A 24,669-nucleotide genomic window follows, 5' to 3' on the forward strand; every position below is an offset into this window, starting at 1 on the left:
CATGACCAGGGATGACAGAATGAGGGCGACACTCGAGTATTCCTGCCTCCTACCCGGATGTGCTGGTTGCTGCAGTCTCGCAGCAAGGGGTTAGGCACCCCGCTGCTGTGCTTCCTCCAGGTCTGATAGACCTCCAGCACCACGGCAACCAGCCCTCGAGGCCACTCCTCCAAGAACCTCTGACACACGGCCTTCAGGTAGCGCACCATCAGGTCCAGTATGCCCCCGTTGGTCATGTTGTTGAGCAGGAAGCTGTGGACATCCTGTTGTTCTGCGCAGGAGAAGAAACCGTGTCCCATTTGTAAGACAGTGTTCAGAATATTAGCTGGGACAAAGGCCTCGGTTTAGGGATGGACAATAAGGACATAAGGTCCCTACTAATGTCAAGAGACTGTTGAAACGTCCCCACCAATAATTAGCGTCAGAGCAGGGCTAGTGCTAGCATATAGGGTGATAATAATGTGTATATATATATATATATATATATATATATATATATATATATATATATATATATATATATATATATATATATATATATATATATATATATATATATATGCTCACCTGATTCCATGTATTCTATGGATTCCAGAGGTGTACAGCTGCCGTTGAGGAACTGGGAGTCCTGCTTGACGTCACACCGGGCCTCCAGGTTACTCAGGCTCTCATCATCATCCTCCGGGTCAAACTTCTTGAGTCTGAGATGAACAAGTACAATTAGTTCCCATCCCATACCAATCGAAAAGAACAATTCAAAATTGCGCGGCTCCACTGTGGTTTCATGAACACCTGGAAGGTAGGAATTTGAAAAGCAACTCTTGGAAGTCAATCTTCTCCTCTTTCTTGCACTTGGTGTTTCGGACCCGAGCAGAGCGCCGCTTTGCCGTCTCCCCACTGTCCTCAACGACCCTCTTCCTCTTTGTGGCTTTCTTCACCTTCTCCGTGAGGGACGTGTCCATCGCTGTGACAGAGCAGGTTCAAATTTAGTCATTTAGCAGACGCTCTTATCCAGAGCGACAGGGACACAAATGAATCGATCAAATGAAAACATAAATGTTTAAACTAAAACCGTACTCTGAAGTCGAACCCATTCGTACAACTCGACCCCCAAGTTTGGAACTGACCGTCGGCTGGGGCGGTCGTGGTGACCTCCACCGTGGCCTGGGTGGTGGGCATGTGGACCAGGGTGCTGGGCTGGGACAGGGTGGCTGGCTCCGGAGCAGGGAGGGGAGGCAGGGAGGAGCAGGGGCTGCTGCTGGGCACAGTCTGGCTCACGCTGGCCGGACTGGCGGGCTGGGGGACGCCCTGGAGGCAGTTGGGGTCCTGGTACTCGGACAGGTCGATCCTGCGGCCCAGACTGGGACGAGGCGCCTCGCATGTGGTCTGGTGTCTGTACATGGCCAGGAAGCTCTCTCCTATGTTCTTCCAACTGAAAACACATTCAGCATCCGTATAAGCCAGGGGGTTTTCCAATCCTGGTCCTCGGGCCTCCCTGCCCTGCATGTTTTAGATGTTTCCTTGTTCCAACACACCTGATTCAAATGAATGGTCGTTAGCAGGTTTCTGCATAACAAGATAACGACCCATTCATTGGAATCAGGTGTGTTGGAGCAGGGAAACATCGAAGACATGCAGGGCAAAGAGGCCCGAGGACCAGGATTGGGAACCCTCTGGAAGCAATCCGACACGTAAAACAGGCTCAAAGAGGGGACTGAGGAGTCCACGGAGCGACATGGAGAGGGTTAGGGTTCTCACGTGAAGCGACGGATTGGCTGGACCAGCACCAGGTCCGGCTTGGGCTCCTGGACAGAGAAAGCCTGCCTGTGACGTCGCAGGTCCATGGCCTCCTGGATGATAGCCTGGCTCTCCTCTTCATCCACCTCCACATAGTGGACGGACATGTTGCTGCGAATGGCACGGAGCGCGTTAGCTTTCTCGTACGCCACCGTTTTTCCAAAAGGGGCGCTCGAATGTACAAGTTGGCGGAAGTACAGTACAGACTCACCACTTCATGAATATGTGCATGGTGTCCTTCCTCAGACAAGGTTGCTCCTCGAAGATCTTCTCCTTCAACACCAAACCTTTGCTGTAACAATGATCCTTTTCCAAGGCCTTGCCGATGAAGTACAAACAACCTGAACACAAGGAACAACCACACACAAATTTCACCAACAAAAACAGGGTTGGGGGGGGGTCGGTTTTAAGACGAGAGATTGTTCAACTCATGACCACAGATGTAGTGAACTTGATGTGCACTCATAATGGCATGGAAAATGTCGCAAAGGATGCTGGCAGGTGCTGCGTGACTCACAGCTGTAGTCACTGAGTGTGTAGAGGACGGTGATGAGGTTGTCCAGACAGGGCCAGTGGTCCGGGTTACAGTGCAGGCCCTCCTCAAACGCATGCCGGGCCAGAGGAATACGCACGAGCCGCACGGCCACCTGGCCGATCTTGTACCACATGTTTACATCCGTGGAATCCAGCATCACAGCCTGTCGACAAGACACAGTCATGCAAGACGCAGCGGCCGCGTTAGGAATGTCTTACGATGTGCCGTTTTGGGTCCATCTTAGATTTGAAAAGGTTTAGGTTTCATTTGAGCGCCGCATGACTCGCGTGTGTGACCTCACCTCCAGGTAGAACTCCATGGCGGTCTGCAGGTCGTCCCTCAGCACCGCCAGACTCGCCAGGTTTTTGAAGGTGGAGTACTTAAGCATGAGGCCTGGGTGTTTGAGACCGATCTTCTGGTTATCCGACGGCATGGCCTGATGGGTGAGAAGATGTTGCGGTAAGCAGAGTTCATGGGGCACTGAAGTATTCATGTCCATGGGAAATGACAATTAGAAACCAAACAATGTATCTGAACATTATACCTCTTTGAGGAGAGGGGTTTTGAGGAGCTCATGGTAGGCCTTGGTAGACTCCTCAAACTTGTCATGTTTTTGAAGATCTAAAGCTTTATGGTATAGGGCAAAAGCCTCCGCTTCCTGTAGAGGTAAAGAGTCTTGGTAAGTTGAGTGTCGTATAGGGTTACAGCTACTGTGACAAGCTTACTGTATCAATCACAGCTTAGAAAGTGATCTCTCGTGTCTGTTTTGCACACCTGGGCTTCCTTAGTTCGACTCTTGTTGCTCCTCAAATGGTCTTCTGTCTCATCAGCCGCAGCCGCAGCCGCATTAAGAGCTGCAATCCGGATCTGGAATAAAGACGACAGTCCTAGTTGATAGGAAAACGGCCTACAAACGTGGGGTGTTGTGGTACGGTGCTATGAAAAGCACTACTGTAGCAGACTGATAACACACACCAACAGATAGTTGGCTTGCTAGCTAGCGAACGTTAGTAATTGCCACTAATAAACCAGGGTTTTAAGATAGCTAGCACCTCCAATGCATTACTAATCATTCTCAGAATATAATGTTTTGATGTTACTAATGTTTGTTTATTAGATGCATCTCAAAAGTTATTTGAAAGACACTGTACCATTTCTATCAGCACCCACAATGGCGTTCAACTCCAGCTGTCGGGAACACCGAATTGACGTCAGAGATCAGCATGAAATGCATTCAAACACTTATTCACCGATGCAACTCAGCAGTGTGTGTAACATACTGTATCAATTTAAAAATAAGATAGCCAATCATATAGCATTAGCTTGTTTGCTATCTAACAATAGCTCAATGTACCTGCCTTGTTGTTCTAGCTAGCCATCCAGCGTTCATTCAACTACTGGGCAAGGTGAATAACCAACCGTGTATCCATTGCCGATGGTATAATCAAACTTATGGCAAATGAGAACTCTTGTTTTGATACTAACAAACAATAAACACAAGTCAAATTTGAAGCCAACGAGCTAGTTGTCTGCTCCCGTGCATAGAAACTTCTTTGATATTCTTTGTTGATGCCCGATAGACAGTACTAACGTGGTCTATTGGTTAATGCAACGCGGGCGCGTTCAAACCACCAATCCGAAAAGCAGATATTCAATTGAGCTTGATTGATAAGCCGGCGTTTCCCGTTTCTCTACACAAAAGGTATTTAATGTTTGGTACCCACGAAATTAAGACGAGCAGTAGAAAAGTTTATTTTCGCTCATCAATGTTGTGTGGAGTGTTAGAAGAAAGTGTGACGTTGTTTATAAATAAACCCTTGAACTGTAAGGGTTAGCGTCGAAAAACCCGACATCATCAAACATATTCCAATTTTTCATCAAATATAACGTTCTAGATTCCAGGTTGAGTAACACTATTCTAACTGTACTACCTCCTCTGGATAAAAGAAACAGTAAATGCACATGAATACATAGTAAATATTTTATTTGAAAAAAAATAATAAGTGACAAAAAAACAATCGCATCCTCCTTTGTCATCCACGTCAGACCCGCTTCTTGGCATTTTCACTCTGTGGAGGAAAAATGTGCGTGTTTATAAGGCCATCTCTTAACATCCCACACCGATGATACCAAACAAACAACTCTGTGTTTTATTTAGCCATACTCTGCAGTTACTGTAACCAACGTGTTTGTGTGTTTAGTACCTTAATGGTCTTCCCCAGCTCCTGCAGGATCTCCTGGTAACGAGACTCCATGTTCTTCAGGTTGTTAGGCATGATGATCTGTTTTTGGATCCCCGGGCTGCCAGCATCGGACACCATTTTCAGGAAGTTCTTCTCCTATGAAATATTCACATTGCATACAGAGTTTATAATAACTGCCAGATTACAACATCAAGGGATTCATTGCTAGATTCAACCAAACCTCTCTACTGACTATTATGCTGCCTGCACAGTATAGTTACACTGTTTCGCTGGATTGGCTTGTTGACAATCTTGGGCCAGCGCTATTACTCATTTTTATAGCATGTATAGTCTCACCTGCACTCCTAACAGAAATGTAAAAGCCAGTCCAGCTTTTCCAGCTCTTGCAGTCCTTCCAATCCTGTGTCAAAAAGACATGTCAGATTATGAGTTTTACTAGTAACTGGGATGGTACCAATGGTGAAAATTGGTAGTAGGAAATACCGAAAGAGATACCTGTGGATATACGCCCTGATGAACTGTGGTGCATCATAATTCACGACACATTTCACTCCATCAACGTCAATGCCTCTTGCAGCTGCATCAGTGCTGATCAAACTTCAATTGGGGAAAAACAACAAAAAACAAATGTTAACATATTGTATCGTGCCAAATTAGTGAATGTTAATTTTGTTTTGAGGTAAAGAAAATGGTTGATTTCATACTTACAGTTGGATTTTCCCCTGCTCAAAGTCCTTCAGGGTTTTCTTTCTCTCGTTGGGTGAGAGCCGTGAGGAGAATTCAGCCACTTGCACTCCACCAAACAGCTTCACTAGCACATACAGCCTACCCAACACACAACACACAACATCAATATCAACACTGACTGACAAATAACTACACACATACTCATACCCGATAATGACAGAAACAATAATAATAGTAGTAATATAATAATCTATAGCACACACTTTTCCCGTCAACAGTGGCATACATGATGGGATTTAAACCGGCAACCTCTGAATCTCAAGGGAAATGCTCTACCACAGAGATGTACTGTATTTATCCCCAGGTTTACTAACCTGTGAGCCGCGTCTCTGGAGTTGGTGAAGCACAGAATTGGACTAAACTTCAAACGTAGCAGGAAGTGGAGGAGGAGGAGGGGCTTCTTATTCAGTGTGCATGGCACGTAGTATTCCTACAGACAAAACAAAAACGTACTATATTTCACATCATTTTAACTTGTAATATAGGGGGAACGTGGGAGAATTTTAAGGATTAATTATTGACATTTGTTAATCCTAATTTGTAGATCAAGTATTACCTTATTGTACATACATGGCTTGCATTGTAATATGCATTGTTCATCTTCATATATAATTTCCTCCACTTTTTCTATGGAAAAAGAAAGCTCTTACCGTCAGCCCCTCTGGGAAGTTGAACGTTTCATTAGGCTGGGAGACGTCAGTATCGTTGGATGGGTTCTCTGACGTCAGCTGGCTGGGGATGGAGCTGAAGAGCCTAGGCTGGTACAGCCCCAGCTGCTGGAGCTTCTCTGGGTTCTGGGTGAGGGTGGCTGAAAACAGGAGCTTCTGCAGAGGCATCTGAGGTGGTGACAAACTGCAACACACACACGTGAACCGTGAAATGTCAATCCCTTACTCAGAACAAGGCACACCCCACTGTGATCCATCCCATGGAGAAAGCACTTGTTTTGATTTCTGTTTCAGTGTGAGGGGAGGTTTACCTCGCCGCTGTGATGTGTGTGGGCTCAGTCCTCCTGAAGATGGCATCAGGACCACTCCTACATTTGTAGACAGCCTTGGTCACCTGACTCAGCCAGGACTGGTGCATGCTGTCAATCATACGGTCTGCTTCATCAATGACCTGCAATCAAACCATAAATTAATATATATTCACAAGTCCCTGCCCTACAGTGTGTAATAAAGGGTGGAAGTGATGTCCTCACCAGAAAGCGGAGATGCTCCAGACTGAAGCTAGCATTCAGGTTGATGTGGTCAACCAGTCTTCCTGGGGTGGCAACGACAATGTCCGCTAAACAGCAGCTGTAGCCGCCTCTGTAAAGAACACCCAAAACAATATAACGCTCCGTTGGAATAAGTTGACATAGAACACCAAGAACTTGATCTTTACCTGTTTTCAGAAAGGGTAGCCCGCTCTGCACCGAAAGACTTCTGACCTGCAAGTATAACCACTTTCAAAGTGGTGCCCTCAGCATACGAAGTGAAGACTTTACAAACCTGTTTGAACGGTGACATTGGAATGTTTAGTTTTTGAGAGGTGTGAGGCAGTCCTTATTGATCACATATTTCATTGTAAAAAATCCTGGTTTTGTCCTGAGTTACCTGCTGTGCAAGCTCTTTGGTGGGCAGCACGACCAAAGCCCTGACTTCACACACAACGCGTTGCATTAATGCCTAAAACGACATTAGAAAACGAAGGCCATTAATTTACCCTGAATGAATGCGTACCATGCAAGTGACAAACATGGATTTCCTTCGAACCTGAATCACGGGGAGGACAAACGTCAGAGTCTTGCCACTCCCTGTCGGTGCAGACACACAGATGTCCCTGGGCCTGTAACCCCCTCTTCCTATCAGGAAGCCATGGCACACACTTTCCAAAATGGCAGGGATCACTTCCGCTTGCACTGTTTAGAGACAACAGCTTCGGTAAGTGACGGGCGAACACAATTACATCATAACAGCTTTGTTTAACCAAAGCTAAAATACCAAAACCACCTCCAACAGCCCAAATCATGGTTTATGTTGTCCACTAACCTGGAAATAAGTTTTGGATTCCATTACTCTCCAGTTTCTTTATAATCTTAGGGCTCATCCGGGGGACATCAGAAAGGGGAACCAGATTGCTTTTAATATCTCTCTGAATCGCATCTGGCCTGGAGAGCCACTGCGGTAGTACTCTGTGAACCTATGAGGATTGAAGAATTGAGAGTTTATTCTGCGTAAAAAGCAAACTGTATTTCATTCTCCCATTTTATATACAATGGTGTGCACAAAAACACTGTACCTTCTGGATCCTTTTTTGCTCGTGTCCTCCAAGGATTGTGAACCCAGTAGGAGCAACGCCGGTTTCTGTGTTCTGTTCCGATGGTTTAGTCTGCGTTTTCGTCACCATGCTCTCCTTCCCTTCATCTTCATCCTCTGGCTTTTCTACAGTAACAAGCTCGTGATCAGGCTCAGTCATCTTTACCTCTTCTGAAACCCAAAAAGTAACGTGTACACAGAAAGAAGAAAACAATGATGATACATAAATGAAATATCTGTAAAACAAAGACAATTATATTAAGTATAATCTGAGAATGTGTAAGAGCACAACAATTAAAACAAACCTGACTTTCCGTCTGATCTCAGCTTCGTCTTTTCAGAGCCCTTCTTTTTTTCTTACGTGGTTTATTATCGTCAGGGGAACCTCCATGTTCTACAGCTTCAGGAGCATGTGGGAGAACCTGGTTCCCCTCACTTTTCCTTTTCTTAACGCGTTTTGTCTCCTTTGGGTGGTCCACCTTACTTTTACTTCTGTTTTCTTCAGAACTGTTAATTTCTGCCTGAACGTGTGCATTATGACAAGCCAATTTCTGTTTCTCTTTGGCCTTCTTCTGCAGTTTAGCCAGCAATTCCTGAGATCTTGATTCTTTGTTGGTCTCCTCATCATCATCTTCTCCAAGGTACCTAAGAATGTGATCAGCAGGTAAGATTAGCTTTAAGTTCTTATGAATTACGTAATCACTCAATAAGTAGGTGAATTATATGGTGAATGATTACACCGCTGAAGAAAGAGGTTTGCTTAATTACCTGTTGACAAGAAACAGGGCCATGTCAAGTTGTCCAACTGCGCCTATCTGTTTTCTATCTTCCTAACTGAAACTGTCATACACGTTACTTAACTAACAAGACACTTCGGGAGCCTCTTTGAAGCTGTCTCATGAGGCAGCAATATCCAAAGTTAGATACTGGGGTTGAAAGCTGGCAAAGTATACTTCATCAATCTAATGTGCTTCAGTTTCTATCCACACACATGAGTCTCTGAACATATTACAGACGCGTGATGATGACGTAATAGATGATAAAAAATAATAAAAATTACTTCTTCTGTTGAGGTTCTGACAGATTGCTACCAACGTTTATGAATAGCTATGCCGCCACCTACTGGTTTAAGCTAATATAATTCTTTTTTTAAATTAATAATCAGTCTGGACATTAGGGGATGATGATAGGGAGAGTTGTGGGGCTATTTGCACATTTCCTTGAGAAACTGGTGAGGGGGCCGGGTATGGGTAGTTTGCTTTGTTTATTTTATGATATATTGAATTTTTATTATACCACTAGTGCAAGCCACCGGCTCACACTCCCGAACAGTTAGGCGGCGGTACTGCGTCGTAAAAACTAAAAGAAGAAGAAGCAATCTTCCAATCACAACTGACCAGAGGTTTTTAGCGCACAATTTAAAATAGGCGTTACACTTGTCTGGGCAGTAAAATGCGTGGGGGAAAAAATAAGTAGTGGGGACAAAAAGAAAACGGATTACAATGACAGAAGAATCAGCTGTAAAAGTGTGTGTACGTGTTCGACCTCTTATAGAAAGGTAAAGTGATTCAACTAAAATAAACAAACATCGTTAGTCCAAAGAGGGCAGACAGGACTTAGACTATAAACGCTAGAGCTACTGACAGTTGTGTAATCTACAGTTGCTAGCTCTGCTGTCTTACGCGTCGTTAGCATTGCTCCTCTCGCAAACAAACCAAGAGAGGCAGCTAGGCAAGCTGGCTATAGCCAGCTTAACATTAATATCGAGTTATATTTCTAATCTTTGATTTAGTGAATGTGTTGAGTTCAAGCAAGCGGGCTAACGTTTGTTTCTTCTTTATTGCAGAGAAGAGGAGTCAACGGACTCAACAGAGCCTGGACAACTATTTTGGAAAGCTGAGAAGCATTCAATTCAACAACTCGATGATGGAAATCTTTCTAAAAGCTTCAATTTTGGTATTGTAGTGCTAAGTTTGTTTTTCGCCGTTCTTCGTAACTTTAGAGATTACTTAATTAATTTATATATCAACTTGATCTTGGGATGCCCATGGGATGTATTCACCCAGACCATCATAAATGTTAATAAATAGAACGTTTATAAAGAAACATGAAATTGTTGTTGTTGTTTTTTTTATATTGGGCTGACCGGTAGCTTACACTACAACAATTAAGCTGGTATAAGTTACTGAAACAAGACTGTTGCTACATATCATATTTCCTTCTGTGACAGACCGAGTTTTCAATTCGGAGGAAACAACCGATCAGCTTTATCAAGAACTTGCGAAACCTCTTGTGGTCTCCGCTGTCGAAGGATACAATGGTAACAATTGGTGGTGACATGCTTAAATAATAGAATAACATGTTTGTTTGTTTTTTGTTTAAAATATATAGCTAAATGTAGTAGGTTAAATACATATTGAATCCTCAGGAACAATATTTGCTTACGGACAAACTTCCTCCGGAAAGACTTTCACTATGATGGGGAGCGATCTTATTCCAGGAGTGATACCCTTGGCCATGGAGGATGTCTTCCAGACTATCAAAAATGTAAGTGATGATTTTACTCTTTATATTGATTTAGCTGTGCAAATGATAAAAGATTGACTGGGATTTTCTTTTCTGCTTTTAGTGGCCAAAGAAGGAGTTCTTATTGAGAGTGTCCTACATGGAAATCTATAATGAAACTGTCACAGATCTGCTATGTGACAGTTGGAAAAGGAAGCCGTTAGAAATCCGTGAAGGGACCAATGTAAGCCTATGATAAAAATCCTGTGTGGTGATGGAGGGGGTGGGGTCTGGTGTAAAATACAGGGGTGATGCTGGTAGGCTTCAAATTCCTTGTCTTTGCAGAAAACTGTTTATGTGGCAGACCTAACAGAGGAACTGGTGACATCCCCTAACCAAGCTCTTGCGTGGATTCGAAAAGGAGAAAGTAAGCTCCAAGTGATTTTTACATTTTGTGAATAGCTGGAATGGCTGTTCTTTAAGTGTGCTTCCCCTGTCACTTTTCTCTCTGCATTGTCCGCCCTGCCAGAGAACCGTCATTACGGAAAGACGAAGATGAATCAACGGAGCAGTCGATCACACACCATTTTTCGCATGGTGAGACAAACTGTGGCACAGCTAGTCGAGTTTATTGTCAGATGTATGTTTGTTGGCAATAATGGATGTGTTTTGTTCAGATCATCGAGAGCCGTGAGAGTAACGACAACTCGTCTGGTGAAAATGCAGATGGAGCTATTATTGTATCCCATCTGGTGAGTCATCAAGTTGCAAAATAGTATGTTTTTAGTGAGCACTGAATCGTGCAAATCACCACTTATTTATTTGTCTCATCCACCTCCCTCTCATGTAGAATCTGGTTGACTTGGCGGGAACTGAGCGGGCCAGCCAGACTGGGGCTGAAGGTAGTAGAAGTTGAAGTGGTATTAGTTTTGTGGTTATTATGCTTGCAAAATCGGTTCTTTCTGAACCTGGACATTCTGCTTTTGTATTCTGCTTCAGGCACACGCTTCAAGGAGGGATGTAATATCAACCGCAGTCTGTTCACCCTTGGTCAAGTCATAAAGAAGCTGTCTGATGAAAGCCAGAGGTTGGGAAAATCCTTTTCAGTCGGATGTGTGGTATCTCGGTGGTTGCTCTAGGGTTGTAACATGAACCTTCTGTCGCTCTCAAACAGGGGCTTCACCAACTACAGGGACAGCAAGCTGACGCGTATACTCCAGAACTCCTTGGGCGGAAACGCGAAAACGGTCATTATCTGCACCATCACCCCAGCAACCATCGAAGAAACTGTCAGCACCCTTCAGGTTGGTAAAATACGTAGACTCCCTGGAGAAATCGTTACAGGACATGTTTCAAACTTTTTACAATGAATCAAGTTTTGCCCCTCACCCCTATGATCCAGTTTGCCAGCGCAGCAAAGAAGATGAAGAATGACCCGCACGTCACAGAAGTCTCTGATGAGGGCGCCCTTTTGAAAAGATACAGGAATGAAATTGTGGATCTCAAACGACGCCTTAATGAGGCGAGTCGACCTCACGAGAAACTGGGCCAAACAAGCATGGACATGTTATTACCAACCTTTCTGTTATTTCTGAGGATGTGTGAAGACTAATTGCAACGACTTTCTCAGGTTTCTTCGGGCACTCAAACGACAGAGTCGCTGTCCCAGCTTCTGCAAGAGAAGGATCAGCTGCAAAGAGAACAACAGGACAGGATAAAAAATCTGACTCAGCTTCTTGTTACCAGTTCGAACTTTGTTCCACTCAAAAAGGTAGCTTGCCTCTAAATTGCTTTCAGTAACTATGACATGTGTAGCTGCTCTGCCATCGCTCTCTTCCATGTCAAGTTCTATGGTTTATACCTGTGTTTATACCTGTGTTTATACCTGTGTTTATACCTGTGTCCTGTCTTTGCCCAGGTACCAAAACGGCGAGAGACCTGGGGTGGAAAGCTGCTGAGGTCTGCAGACCCACTTGACTTTAACGTTAGAAATGTTGGCAGTTATGTTGAGCCTTTCTTCAAAAAGCGAAAAGCCAGCATGTTGACTGAGCACAATGAAGGTGAGCAGCAAACGTGTGGTTGAGGATACGTTCCCTGAGTTGTCGTGTTATTCGCTGTTGTGCCTTGATCTGATTTCATTGTGTTCAAGCTTGTGTTTGTGTGTGTGTGTGTGTGTGTGTGTGTGTGTGTGTGTTTGTTTGTTTGTTTGTTTGTTTGTGTGCTCCCAGACGGCGAGGACCTTGATTCGCGTTGGTATGTTCCTGATGAGTCGACTTTTGATATGGAGATGGATCAAAGCTGTGTGACGGTGCGCAGCCACTTAGAAAAGTGAGTCTCCACCAGCGTCATGTCGCCAGCACGGTTTCCACTGCATCGTCATTTAAACTCACAGTTCAATGCTCTTCTTTTTCTCACCAGTGGATCTCCTCAAAGAGTCAGTGAGTTGTCTGACAAGGTCTCTTGTCTGGAGCAAAGGCTTGAAACTGAGATTCAACAGAAACAGGAGGCCATGGAAAAGTTGCAGGGTATGGACATGAAAATGGTTGACCTAGAGCAACAACTTGAGACTGAGATCAAGCAGAAAGAGGAGGTCATGGAAAAGTTGCAGGGTATGGACATGAAAATGGTTGACCTCGAGCAACAACTTGAGACTGAGATCAAGCAGAAAGAGGAGGTCATGGAAAAGTTGCAGGGTATGGACATGAAAGTGGTAGATCTGGAGAAACGTCTGGAGGAAAATTCCCAAATGGCCACCAATGATGAGACGCAGGTTTGTTTCTGCAGTTCAGTTGTAACAATGTAAAAAAAAAAAAAAAAAAATTCCAACAATGTCATTTCCAGCTACCTCAATTTATTACAGATGAAACGAGAATTTGGGGATTCCTTACAATTGTGTGAGACGCTGATGGCTGAAAAGGTATGCAGCGACTGTACCTCTGCTTTTATACTTGTGAACATTTTTACAGTCTGAATTATTTTAACGTGCATTCTTTTTGGCTGACAGGCAATTAAGTCTTCTGAGTGTGATTATCTCAAGCAAGAGCTTGGCATCTTCATAGAACAGACAAAGCATTTGGAGAAAGACAATTCTGCCCTCCAACAGGAACTGAAGGCCAGGAAGGAAATGGATGAATTTAAATCTCTGGAAGAGGAGTGCAAAAAGGAATATGAGGTGACCTGAGGAGTCATTATTGTCATCACAGAAAATGCCCTACACGTATTTTGCTCATGCCTGTGTGTTTGTAATCCACCAGAAAGAACTGCAGAATGAAATCTCCACTCTTAAGAAGACCATGGAGACCTCCGAACTCAAATGTCAAGAGCTGAAAGTGAGACTTCGAATGTTGAGGGAGATTTTTCTGGAAGTAATCTGCATGTGTTTTGTCTGTTGGTGCATGCTACCTTTCCTAACGGCCATTTTGTAATTCTCCTGCGGTCCCTTCAGGCCAGTTTGGAGACCATGTCAGAAGAGCTCAAGGAGAAGTCCGCCTGGGCCGAGGAGCTGCAAAGTCTGGTATGATAAAGTCCTTCAAATTCACCGGCACATGCCCCCAACCAAGGCCCTGTTTTGTCTCATAACCATCAGATTTCTTTCTCCAGAGCGACAAGGACCTGGTCCAGCAGGTCAAGCAGCTGCGGCGCTCTCTGGATGACGCTGAGGGCCTGAGTCTCGACACCAAGAAGGAATGGGCCTTTTTACGCAGTGAGAACATCTCGCTCAAGGAGAGAGACGTAAGCGCCTCGCTGTCGACAGATTGGAGTCGAATGCGTAAACGAAACCCAAACGATGCCGTTTGTGAACATTCGCCACGTTTTGAACCGCTCTGCCGCCTCTCTTAGGTCGCCCTGACTGCCGATGATGAGAAGATGAGAGCGGAGGTGAACAGACTTCAACAGCAGCTGGAGTCGGAGAAGTCGCGCTTCAAAAAAATGCAGTCGGACCTCCAACGGGAGCTGCAGGGAGTCTTTGACGAGAACACCAAGCTGACCACTCTGCTGGATGGAAAAGTCCCCAGAAGTATGGCTTGTCTTGTTCTCCTGTATCAGCCCACAGTGTTTCGTTTGTTGTACTCTGGTTATTGCGTTCTTAATGAGCCTTTTTGACCACCTCTCTTCTCTTCCTCTCAGATCTCATAGATAATGTTGAACTTGAAAGAAAGGTTTCTGAACTCAAGAAGGAGCTTCAGGCCTGTCGTGAGGAAGAGAGAACCCTGCAAGCTAAGTTGGAAGATCTTGCTGGGCTCCAGAACCTTCCGGACAAAGTGGACGGTTTGACAAAACAGGTGAACAGACGACGACTGGGTAATAACGTCCACCGTTTTCTGTTGTTCTTACGATCTCTGAACCTGTCTTTTCGCTTGTTCTTTCCGCTCCCCCAGGTATGTGACCTGACTGAGAAGCTCGGCGGGGTCCAAGCAGAGAGAGATGGTTTGGTCTCTGTCAGCGCCGGCCGTGACAAGGAGATTCTGCTTCTCCGGGAGAACCTCCAGGCTGGCCAGGAGCAGCTGGAGACTCTCCAGGCTGACCTGAGCAGTGCCGCGCTGAGGGAGAACAGCCTCGACCTGCAGCTCTCTGAGACCAACACCCAGCTGGAGAATCTTCGCGAGGAACTGGCGCGCTCTGTGGCGCACAACAGCCAGCTTTTGACCATGGAGGAATCCAACTTGAGAGTAAGTTAGGGGTTGACGGTAGGAGAAGATGGTAAAATCGACTGCGTCTGATTTAAAATGTGATGCTTTCAGAACCCTATTTTTAGCTTGTCGTGTGAGTTTGTTATTTATGTGTGTTTAACTCAGCTTGAAGAAAGTCAGAGGCAACAAGCATCTGTTGAAGAGAAACTAGGGGAAGTTCAAGAGCTTGTGAAAGTCTTGGAGGAGAAGATTGCAGATGGAGAATCCGTCAGCGGTAGAGAGGAACATTCTGGAAAGATATTGGAAGAACAGGTACAGTTCCTTCCACGTCTCTACGCTCAGACGTTTCCAGAGATGAACACGTCTAACTGCTGTGTTTCTACAACAGATCAAGCAGTTGGGTGAGGAGCTGGAGAGTGTTCGAGAGGAGAGAGACCGTCTCCAGTCTGAGAAGACAGACGGTGCTCAGAATCACCCAGAGGAGCTGGAGGAACTGCTCTCTAAAGTGACTTCTCTCACCGAGGAGAGAGACCAGCTGCAGGAGATACTGGAGGGAGTGAGGGAGGAGAGGAACCAATTTAAGATGGACATACAAGAAAATGTGGAGATGGTGAGAGTTCATGGCGGTAGGGTGGGGGGGGAAAATAAACTTGGGGTGCAACTCTCAAAGTATGCACTTATTTAAAAAGTTAATGTAACTTTTTCTTCTAATATTTCAAAAATTGTGTTTTGGCAGATGATTGAAAATCAAGAAGAACTAAGGGCAGCCCTTGAGAGGAATCGCGACCAACAGAAGAGGATTAAACAGTTGGAGACGAGCCAGAGTCCTCTCCACAAGAACTTGGGCAGTGAAGACAGCCGGCTGGAGGAGCTGCAGACTCGCGTACGAACCATCACTGTTCTTCACCCATTGTGACAGTGTTGTGCTCTACATTTCATTCATTTAGCAGACACTTTCATCCAAAGCGACATACAAACAGTGCATCTAGAAAGGACAGCAGATCATTTAAATTCTAATAGTATTTCACCACACACATTCTGATATCATCTTGTCTGTACCCCAGATAAGACAGTTGGGTGAGGAGCTGGAGAGTGTTCGAGAGGAGAGAGACCGTCTCCAGTCTGAGAAGACAGACGGGGCTCAGAATCACTCAGAGGAGCTGCAGGAACTGCTCTCTAAAGTGACTTCTCTCACAGAGGAGAGAGACCAGCTGCAGGAGATACTGGAGGGAGTGAGGGAGGAGAGGAACCAACTCAAGAGAGACATAGAGGAGATGGAGATGGTAAGGGCGTTATTGTGAAGTTACAGTTCATGAATGCTAATGAAGACCTGATACCACATTATTTCACTTGCATCTTGTCCTTGCAGTGTGTGGTGACTAGCTCATTAAACCGTCATGGCGAGGACAATGTCAAACAGCAGCTGTCCTCTGACCAGCAGAACCAGACCTCAGATAACAGCTCTTTACTGCAAGAGCAGGTGACTCATACCTGCTCTTACTGGGTCATAACATTTCAGTTATAATCACTTGAAGGCTTTATGGTCGTAAAAAAGTGTTGATTGGCATTCGCTCCCGTATCTGGTTCCAACGATTGTTTTGTTCTCTCTGCAGATGAAGGCTATTAGCGAGGAGTTGGAAAGTGTTCGAGAGGACAGAGACCGTCTCCTGTCTGAGAAGACAGACGGTGCTCAGAATCACTCAGAGGAGCTGGAGGAACTGCTCTCTAAAGTGACTTCTCTCACCGAGGAGAGAGACAGTCTCCTGTCTGAGAAGACAGTCGGTGCTCAGAATCACCCAGAGGAGCTGGAGGAACTGCTCTCTAAAGTGACTTCTCTCACCGAGGAGAGAGACCGTCTCCAGTCTGAGAAGACAGTCGGTGCTCAGAATCACCCAGAGGAGCTGGAGGAACTGCTCTCTAAAGTGACTTCTCTCACCGAGGAGAGAGACCGTCTCCAGTCTGAGAAGACAGACGGTGCTCAGAATAACTCAGAGGAGCTGGAGGAACTGCTCTCTAAAGTGACTTCTCTCACCGAGGAGAGAGACCGTCTCCAGTCTGAGAAGACAGACGGTGCTCAGAATAACTCAGAGGAGCTGGAGGAACTGCTCTCTAAAGTGACTTCTCTCACCGAGGAGAGAGACCAGCTGCAGGAGATACTGGAGGGAGTGAGGGAGGAGAGGAACCAACTCAAAAGAGACATAGAGGAGATGGTAAGGGTGTTTTTGTGAAGTTACTGAAGTTTCAGTTCATGAATGCTAATGAAGACCTGATACCACATTATTTCACTTGCATCTTGTCCTTGCAGTGTGTGGTGACTAGCTCATTGAACCGTCATGGCGAGGACAATGTCAAACAGCAGCTGTCCTCTGACCAGCAGAACCAGACCTCAGATAACAGCTCTTTACTGCAAGAGCAGGTGACTCATACCTGCTCTTACTGGGTCATAACATTTCAGTTATAATCACTTGAAGGCTTTATGGTCGTAAAAAAGTGTTGATTGGCATTCGCTCCCGTATCTGGTTCCAACAATCGTTTTGTTCTCTCTGCAGATGAAGGCTATTAGCGAGGAGCTGGAGAGTGTTCGAGAGGAGAGAGACCGTCTCCAGTCTGAGAAGACAGTCGGTGCTCAGAATCACCCAGAGGAGCTGGAGGAACTGCTCTCTAAAGTGACTTCTCTCACCGAGGAGAGAGACCGTCTCCAGTCTGAGAAGACAGACGGTGCTCAGAATCACCCAGAGGACCTGGAGGAACTGCTCTCTAAAGTGACTTCTCTCACCGAGGAGAGAGACCAGCTGCAGGAGATACTGCAGGGAGTGAGAGAGGAGAGGAACCAACTCGAGAAGGAGCTTGAGCAGAATATAGAATCTGTGAGTGAACTGGGCTATTGGAGAAAAAAAAAAAAGTGTACCTTCTCTGACTTGGTATTTGTGTGATACTCTAGATAGAAAAACTAAAGATGACATTTGGAACAGGTTCTGCAGGTCCACGCAGAGCTGAAACAGCAGCAGCATCTAAACTCTGAACTCCAGACTGAGCGAGAGCAACAAGAGGTTCAGCTCCAGCAGCAGGTAAGGCTCTGCCACAGTTTTGCGACGTTGTAAACATACTTTAAACATCAAGAAGTCTTCATTTACCAATGAACATTCTGCAGATCAAGGATCTGGAAGAGGAGCTAGCCACAGTGGAGGCAGAGAAGAGCCAGCTGAAGACTGACCTGCAGGAAAAAATGGAGGTGGTGAGTGTGTGTTTACCTGGGTCGTGTTGTCTGCCAACCCAGTTGTCGTTTTGACGTTTGCCGTGTCGATGGTACGTGGCACTGTGGGGCTCTTGAAGATTATTGCCGTGTCCTCAAAGTTGGTCTGACACGTCGTCATTCCAGGCCAGGGAGACTCAGGGACTCCTGTCCTTACTTCAAGAGGAACACAAGCAGCGCGGCTCTGACCTTGAGGAGAAGGAGACTGTGCTACGACAACAGGTAAACAACTGGGACTGTTCAGCCGGCATCATTCGGGCCACACGTTTAGGTACAAATTCGAACCCTCTCTCTCTCTCTCTGTAATGAAGACTGAGGAGCTCGATGGTTTCCGAGCGGAGCGAGACCGTCTCCAGGCCAAGCTGGAGGAACTTCTCTCTAAAGTGACTTCCATCACCGAGGAGAGAGACCAGCTACAGGAGATACTGGAGGGAGTGAGGGAGGAGAGGAACCAGCTCAAGAGAGACCTTGAGGAGGCAGAGGAAAGAGTAAGAGGGGGGCTTCCTGACTTCATCAGAAAGCCATCGCCAAGGCTTTTAATTAGACACTTTATTCACATCATTTATATTTCTATGACGTTCATGATGTCTTTATCAGATGATCAAGGCCCAGGAGGACTTGAGAGAGCAGCAAGATCTCCATAATGAAGGAGAACAACGAGAGGTCCAAATGAAACAGCAGGTCAGTGGAAGAGCATTTGACAGCAGATCAAGAGGTCACCCACCATACGACACTTTGGATAATAACAAACAAAAAAGTCGTCTGCTTTTCATTGACTCTACACATTAACATTCAAATCCTGCTGTTTCGTTTCACCACGTTTTAACGTGTGTGTGTGTGTGTGTGTGTGTGTGTGTGTGTGTGTGTGTGTGTGTGTGTGTGTGTGTGTGTGTGTGTGTGTGTGTGTGTGTGTGTGTGTGTGTGTGTGTGTGTGTGTGTGTGTGTGTGTGTGTGTGTGTGTGTGTGTGTGTGTGTGTGTGTGTGTGTGTGTGTGTGTGTGTGTGTGTGTGTGTGTGTGTGTCCTCTGTTCAGATTCAGCTTCAGGCGGAGGAGCAGGTGAGTCTGAGAGAGGAGAAGGCCGAGCTCCAGAGGAACCTACAGGATATGGTGCACATGGTGAGAGGCCGCGCTGCTCCAGGAAAATGGCTGGTCTCTCTGGCGGAGGGAGAGATTTCTCACTCCCTTTTGAAAGTGAAGCGTCAGAGCTGATGTCAAGGTGCTCTCCCAGGTTCTGCAGGTCCAGTCTTCCCTCAGAGAACAGCAGCATGTCAGAGAAGAGGAGCAGGCTGAGACGAAACAGCAGGAGGCCCAGTTCAAACAGCAGGTCAGGCCCAGCTTCAGGGCCTGTAGGTTAGGGCCTAACCCTAACCTTCGAACGGGAGGATTTGGCCTGGGCCAAGTCGATTATATCATTTCTTATGATACACAATCATTGTTTATCATAAGAAATAATAATTGTTTGTCTCCCATAGTTGAGGAAACTAGAGGAGAACATACAAGCCCTCAAGGAGGCAGAACTCCATTTGGAATCGGAGGCGGAGAGCTCCCATCAGGTCCGTCTTCCAGCACTCGAACGCAATATAAACAACACGTTTCCCCTCCACTGTCTCCTGTAGCGCTTTTCCCTAATGAACGTGTATGTGTGTGTGTGTCTCGTAGCTGCTCAGTGAGGCCAAGCAGACCATCCAAGTCTTGACGGAGCAGATCAAAAGCCTGGAGCACAGCACCAGTATTGCCAAGGCCCCGGGAGAGAGGCTGGGACTGGGAGAATCCTCTCAGCAGCTGCAGGTGAGGCTCTCCCCTGAAGCTCTGCGTTGGTCTGTCGCTAGTCCAGGGACAGACATCAGAATTGTTGGTCTTGTTCCGGAGGAACATGTGCAAACCACGTGGTTGTAACGCTTTAGTTCTACATAAATCATTTTCACCCTGTGTCGATCCCTATCATCCATGTATAATCGATACAAACTATTTGACATGAAATAGTCATATCAAGCCTGTATGAAATGAGTAGAGACATGAATCCATCCAAACGCGTCACTTGACAACTCTAACGATATGGTGGCTTGCCTTTCTCAGGACTGCTTGGCGAGGTTCCAGCGAGTTCTGGATGTGCTATCACAGGCAGAACTCGCTCCCCTGCAGGAGGCCACCGTGGTAGAAAACAAACTGTCCTTACTGGTGCTCCCCTATGTTCCCAAACCCACCAAAACGCTCTACAGCAGTGTGTTCAGATCCACAGAGGAGGCAAAGCTCAGACTGTTTGAAACAAAGGTGAGCGTGACCCATAGACGTCTGTGCATGTCTAGCCCATAGATATATATATAAAGACTAGATGTCTTACGGCGGAGTCTAGAACGTCCGTGCATGGCGTCCATCTTGCTACGGTCAACTCGCTCACCTGTAACATTGTGTTGATGCTACATGTACTTTTTAAATGACCATAACTTGCTCAATTTTCAACCGATTTTGAAATGGTTTGGTTTGTTATCAACTTCTGATATGTAGTTATGTCACTGCATACTTCTATTCAATAAAAAAAAACATTATTATTCATAAGTATGTGTGTGTATATAGATATAGATATATTATAGATATATTATAGAGAGAGATACATAGATCTATATATTTAGTCTAGCCCTCCTTAATGGGGATGGTGTTTCCTGATATTTTTGTCATGTGACTAACCATCGCAGAGTGTGTTGAGAGGCATCGCTGAGGAGTACCGCTGTGGCTTTGAGGCCCTGGTGAAGCAGGACCTGGCTCTGTTTGAGGAGAGGAGACTCCAGGATGTCCTGCTGTGCCGAGCCCAGGCTGCCTGCTACTCTGTGGGGGGAGGAGACCTCCAGAGGGGCTGGGAACAGAGACTTTCCCAGCTGAACCAGAACAGAGGAGATTACCTTCAGGTGGGGGGGTGGACAAAAGTCATTTCAATTCTATTGGTGTCATTTCCCCTAAGTGTGCGGGTCGGTCTGTTGGAAAGCATTTGACTGACAAGGTCAAAATCCCATTGGATGATAGTTAGTCACCTTGGACGAAGTGTCTGCTAGGGATATACAAGTACACCTTTTAAAGCGTCTGATCGGAATACAGAGTACAGTAGACTTTAGTAGAGTCTTCATCACAAGTACTCATCAATGATGCAAACCTATTTTTTTATTTTTTATAAATCTCAATTAAAACATTAAAAAAAATAAAACGTTTTAAAAACTTTAGAAACTTTATTTACTACAGCCACACCCATAATTGTGTTATCCCCATCATAAAACAAGCAAGAATGTATTCACATTGAAATTCTGACAATTATTTGAGCCCCACAACTATGGATTACATAAATAGTGTTGCAAATAACCTAGACCTGTGTCAAAATGCAAAAACGCAAGAATTTACATTTTGGGACGGGTCAAGTTCAGTTTGGAACGGTTCATTTTGCACTTCGGGACGGCACTGGGACAGTGAGGGGGGGGGGGGGGGGAGTGAGTTGCAACTCCTGGATACATGACATCATTTGTTTATTCTGTATCTTAGAAAATGACCAGAGTTTTGGAGAAGCTTGAGAAGAACGTTGCCGCTTTCACGGACGCCCTGACGGAACAGCTCAGAACATGGCAGCTGGCCACAAAGGACCTGAGAGCCGTGTGTGAGATCCAGCCAGCAGACCCAGCTGCTGTGGAGAGATACCTGCAGAGAGAGCTGTCTCTCCGCTCCTCTGCGGCCCAGCACAGGAGGACGGCCCTCCAGGTACATGCCCCCATCATTTGGCCCTCCTAAATTTTTACGTGTCATTGGATTATCTTTCAGACGATTCACATAAACGTTTTATACAAAAGTGACATGCATGAACTGTGCATGTAGCAAGTCCAACAGATAAGCAAGGATGAAAAGGCTAGTTTGTGTGAAGAAACTTTCCATTTTTGACCTGACACCGTGCAACAATAACGATTAACACGATTGCAACTTAAATATCTCATCGTTGCGATGATGGGTTGGTGCAACAGTATCAACACCACAATTAGTGGTACATCTATCCAACTGCTTATTTAGACCCGTGGTTTGAAACTTCAATTTTCAGGGACTGCGAGAGGAGCACCGAGCTCTGCGGGAAGAGCTGAAGCATGCGGAAGAGAGAGCTGGTGCTCGGATGAGAGGGGAGAGGAGCAAGACCTTCACCCTGCTGCAGGGGATGGACAAGGCCCCCATCCAGACTGAAGTGGAGCTGCTCAAGACCAACCAGCAACTGGCCCAGCAGCTGGAACAGTCTGAGACTGAAATCAAGGTCCTTTTCATTTGAATAATGTATTCATTTCAACATCAGATTATGTATTTTTTTTTGTTGCTTTGATTTGTTAGATTTGTTCTCTATACAGTGCTTGTTTAGTCATGAACACAGCAGATTTTGTTTTTGGTATCCAAAAGCAACCTGCAGGGGGCAGAATTTGAACCCAGGACCTCTCGATCTGCAGTTAAACGCTCTACCACTGAGCCACACTCTTCTTTGTGTCTGCAGGTGATGCAGCACAGGGTGGTGCAGCTGGAGGACGCTCAGAGGGAGGTCGACGACAGAGTCTCCACACACCAACGGGCTGCCCAGCGGCTCCAGGCTCAGCTGCAGGATGCCTGCGCCCAGGTCCAGGAGAAGGAGGCTGCTAACCACACCCTCAGAGACAGACTGAGGAAGACAGAGGTGAGCTCCAGAGATGGAGAACAGACTTGTTCAAGATGGCTGAGCGGTTAGGGAGTCGGGCTATTAATCAGAGGGTTGTTAGTTCGATTCCCCGCCGTGCAAAATGACGTTGTGTCCTTGGGCAAGGCACTTCACCCTAATTGCCTCGGGGGAGAATGTCCCTGTACTTACTGTAAGTCGCTCTGGATAAGAGCGTCTGCTAAATGTAATGTACTGGATTCCGAAGTCCTGAACACTGCCCTGGACCTCGTTCCAGACTGCCTGCAGCTCTCATTATTATTATTATTGATTTAGTTGTATAAATCAATCCCCCTGAAATGCATGACCTCTCTGGCTTCTGTTGACCTGCTGATGTTGGTCCAGGCAGAGGGAAGGCAGCCTCCCAGTGCGACTGAGATGGAGATGAAGGCCAGACTGGTGAACATGGAGGTTGAGATGACGGCGGCCTCCACCAAACACCAAGACGAGTAAGAGGGAGAACCGCTTTGCATCGTGAACCGTGCCACGTTTACGTTACGTCGTGTTTAGGGTCATGAAGCTGGTTGCTGTGAGACCGTTCCTATATATGTTGCACTGTACCTTAATTTACTTGAAATGCCACTGTTGTTGTCCCGTATGGTTTAAGAAAAATAATCATCTGGATCTGCTTTGGATAAAAGCTAATGGAGTTTCATGTGTGGCAGGATCCTGAGGATGACCACCATGCTGAACCATAAGGAGGAGGCCCTGAGGAAACTGAGAGAGACACTGAGGAAGACCCAGCAGGAAGAGGAGCAGTCCTGTTAGTACAGCCCCAGACCAAGACCACCTCTGTGTGGACGCAACCTCTCCCTCCCTCAGCTCCCTGTCTCTCTCTCTCTCTCTCTTGGTGTCTCTGTCTTCTCCTCACCCATAACCCCTTCCGTTTCCATTGCAGTCGTCATGGAGGGAAAGGAACTTCACGCTCGACTGACCACCACCAGAGGGCGCACTCTCCAAAGCAGAGTTTCCCAGGAGAAGAGCAAGCTGGAGGTGGAAGTGTCTCAGCTACAGCAGAGGATCAAGGAACTGGAGAGGTAGGGATATGGAATGGTGATTGTCGTGGTCCAATTAGGGATGTCATATAGGACATTTACAACAAAAACGAAACGTGTCTCTGTTGTTTGCCAGCCTGGTTTCCAGTCAACACATTGACATCTCTAAATGGAAGGATAGAGCCCTTAAACTGAAGGGGAGGAGGAGAGAGGTGTTTGACCAGTCTCCAAGCACTCCCACCAAGACACGTCTGCCTGCCATGTCCGAGGGCCTGTTCCTCGGGTCGCCTAAGAGAGGCCAGGAGACCGCCAAACCCTCCATCCTCGACTCTCCCAAAAGCAAGTTCTTTGATGCTCGACCAGGTTCTGAGATCAATTTCAGCCATCCCCACCAGTTCTTCGATAACTCCCGCCTGGACACCATTCCAGGTAACGAACGTGAATCATTCTCGGGTTTACAGAGCAAGGAAGTGTCTCTTGAACATACTGAAAGTAGGCTCATGTTTTACCAGAGGTTGCATGCATTCCTGTCAAAGCTGACATGGAAGATGGAGATGAATATGCAGAGGAGGGTAATTAGTGACATGCTATCCCCACTTAGTCTGGGCTTGAGGAATTCACCTGCATGCGCATTCATTACCGTCTTTCACTGTCACTATTAGTCAGCACTGGTGTCTGACAATCTCCCGGGTTAGGAAGAAGGTCTAATGTCTGCTTTTTTTAGATTTTCCCCTGACTGTTGTCATGGTCCACGTGAAGCTTACAGTAACTAACCACGGTGTTATTTCTCTTTTCAGACGGAGCCGCAGATAAAAAAGAAGAATGGTGGCCTCTGTCACCTAAACAAGAAGAAACGTGCAAAACGCAGTAAATTCTAGACCTTTTAGCTACCTTTTTAAATTGTACACGTATTTAGCAAATCTTCTGTTTTTGTTCAGTGTCCTAATGTTGTGTTTTCAATAATAAAGAGTTTGTTTCAACTGATACAATGCCTGTGTCATTG

The 24,669-nt window shown here is 45.9% G+C and overlaps 3 protein-coding genes across 7 annotated transcripts in view; 1 reads left to right on the top strand and 2 right to left on the bottom strand.

Moving 5' to 3' along the window:
* The window catches only part of cabin1 (calcineurin binding protein 1), a 36,848-nt gene extending 32,957 nt beyond the window's left edge, over nt 1–3,891 (bottom strand). For all 4 annotated transcript variants that reach the window (XM_084694549.1, XM_084694547.1, XM_084694548.1 and 1 more), the window contains exons 1-12: nt 3,687–3,891; nt 3,484–3,520; nt 3,107–3,199; nt 2,877–2,990; nt 2,634–2,768; nt 2,315–2,495; nt 2,009–2,138; nt 1,759–1,908; nt 1,128–1,432; nt 793–964; nt 568–701; nt 54–271 (exon numbers count right to left, since the gene is read on the bottom strand). In XM_084694549.1, coding sequence (XP_084550675.1) covers nt 54–271; nt 568–701; nt 793–964; nt 1,128–1,432; nt 1,759–1,908; nt 2,009–2,138; nt 2,315–2,495; nt 2,634–2,768; nt 2,877–2,990; nt 3,107–3,199; nt 3,484–3,486 — 1,635 coding nt within the window. In that variant the 5' untranslated portion in view covers nt 3,487–3,520; nt 3,687–3,891. The remainder of the gene's footprint in view (nt 1–53; nt 272–567; nt 702–792; nt 965–1,127; nt 1,433–1,758; nt 1,909–2,008; nt 2,139–2,314; nt 2,496–2,633; nt 2,769–2,876; nt 2,991–3,106; nt 3,200–3,483; nt 3,521–3,686) is intronic.
* A 408-nt stretch (nt 3,892–4,299) lies between these two features.
* On the bottom strand, nt 4,300–8,027 carry ddx51 (DEAD (Asp-Glu-Ala-Asp) box polypeptide 51). Its single transcript, XM_084694837.1, has 15 exons — nt 7,889–8,027; nt 7,567–7,754; nt 7,317–7,467; nt 7,041–7,186; nt 6,882–6,953; nt 6,670–6,776; nt 6,485–6,593; nt 6,263–6,402; nt 5,934–6,135; nt 5,598–5,713; nt 5,245–5,361; nt 5,032–5,133; nt 4,873–4,936; nt 4,537–4,671; nt 4,300–4,401 (listed from the first exon to the last, which is right to left on the bottom strand). Exons 2-15 carry the CDS (start codon nt 7,741–7,743, stop codon nt 4,375–4,377), a joined length of 1,665 nt encoding a protein of 554 aa, XP_084550963.1. The 5' UTR covers nt 7,744–7,754; nt 7,889–8,027; the 3' UTR covers nt 4,300–4,374.
* Nucleotides 8,028–8,776: 749 nt separating this feature from the next.
* cenpe (centromere protein E) lies at nt 8,777–24,649 on the top strand. 2 transcript variants are annotated; one of them, XM_084694835.1, is made up of 52 exons: nt 8,777–9,141; nt 9,430–9,539; nt 9,814–9,903; nt 10,012–10,130; nt 10,213–10,332; nt 10,434–10,515; nt 10,618–10,685; nt 10,766–10,840; nt 10,939–10,990; nt 11,088–11,175; nt 11,263–11,392; nt 11,491–11,610; nt 11,719–11,859; nt 12,007–12,148; nt 12,317–12,416; nt 12,507–12,858; nt 12,949–13,005; nt 13,093–13,260; nt 13,343–13,417; nt 13,534–13,602; nt 13,689–13,820; nt 13,929–14,106; nt 14,217–14,371; nt 14,468–14,758; nt 14,885–15,031; nt 15,108–15,329; nt 15,456–15,602; nt 15,784–16,002; nt 16,089–16,199; nt 16,333–16,929; nt 17,025–17,135; nt 17,269–17,586; nt 17,692–17,787; nt 17,871–17,954; nt 18,099–18,194; nt 18,284–18,460; nt 18,570–18,653; nt 19,005–19,088; nt 19,201–19,296; nt 19,445–19,525; nt 19,632–19,760; nt 20,049–20,243; nt 20,666–20,875; nt 21,498–21,710; nt 22,042–22,245; nt 22,477–22,653; nt 23,017–23,120; nt 23,337–23,434; nt 23,570–23,708; nt 23,803–24,095; nt 24,179–24,238; nt 24,464–24,649. In XM_084694835.1, the coding sequence occupies exons 1-52, from the start codon at nt 9,086–9,088 to the stop codon at nt 24,535–24,537; spliced, it is 7,536 nt and encodes a 2,511-aa protein (XP_084550961.1). In that variant the 5' UTR covers nt 8,777–9,085; the 3' UTR covers nt 24,538–24,649. The 2 variants fall into 2 exon arrangements, with proteins under 2 accessions (XP_084550961.1, XP_084550962.1); XM_084694836.1 differs by lacking the exon at nt 24,179–24,238 and having other exon boundaries at nt 8,781–9,141.
* Nucleotides 24,650–24,669: the final 20 nt, after the last annotated feature.

Source organism: Hypomesus nipponensis, chromosome 28 (assembly GCF_054491055.1).
Source record: "Hypomesus nipponensis isolate SF chromosome 28, ASM5449105v1, whole genome shotgun sequence".
Taxonomy (NCBI): Eukaryota; Metazoa; Chordata; class Actinopteri; order Osmeriformes; family Osmeridae; genus Hypomesus; species Hypomesus nipponensis.

What these genes read in the sequence shown, in the direction of transcription:
- ddx51 (XM_084694837.1), bottom strand. Translation starts at nt 7,743, where the DNA reads ATGACTGAGCCTGATCACGAGCTTGTTACTGTAGAAAAGCCAGAGGAT. An exon ending in AATCCAAAACTTATTTCCAG is followed by an intron (nt 7,187 to 7,316) that starts GTTAGTGGACAA and finishes GTCTCTAAACAG; the next exon opens with TGCAAGCGGAAGTGATCCCT. An exon ending in GAGCAGGGGAAAATCCAACT is followed by an intron (nt 5,134 to 5,244) that starts GTAAGTATGAAA and finishes CCCCAATTGAAG; the next exon opens with TTTGATCAGCACTGATGCAG.
- cenpe (XM_084694835.1), top strand. Translation starts at nt 9,086, where the DNA reads ATGACAGAAGAATCAGCTGTAAAAGTGTGTGTACGTGTTCGACCTCTT. An exon ending in AAAGAGACATAGAGGAGATG is followed by an intron (nt 16,930 to 17,024) that starts GTAAGGGTGTTT and finishes TTGTCCTTGCAG; the next exon opens with TGTGTGGTGACTAGCTCATT. An exon ending in GCTCTTTACTGCAAGAGCAG is followed by an intron (nt 17,136 to 17,268) that starts GTGACTCATACC and finishes TTCTCTCTGCAG; the next exon opens with ATGAAGGCTATTAGCGAGGA.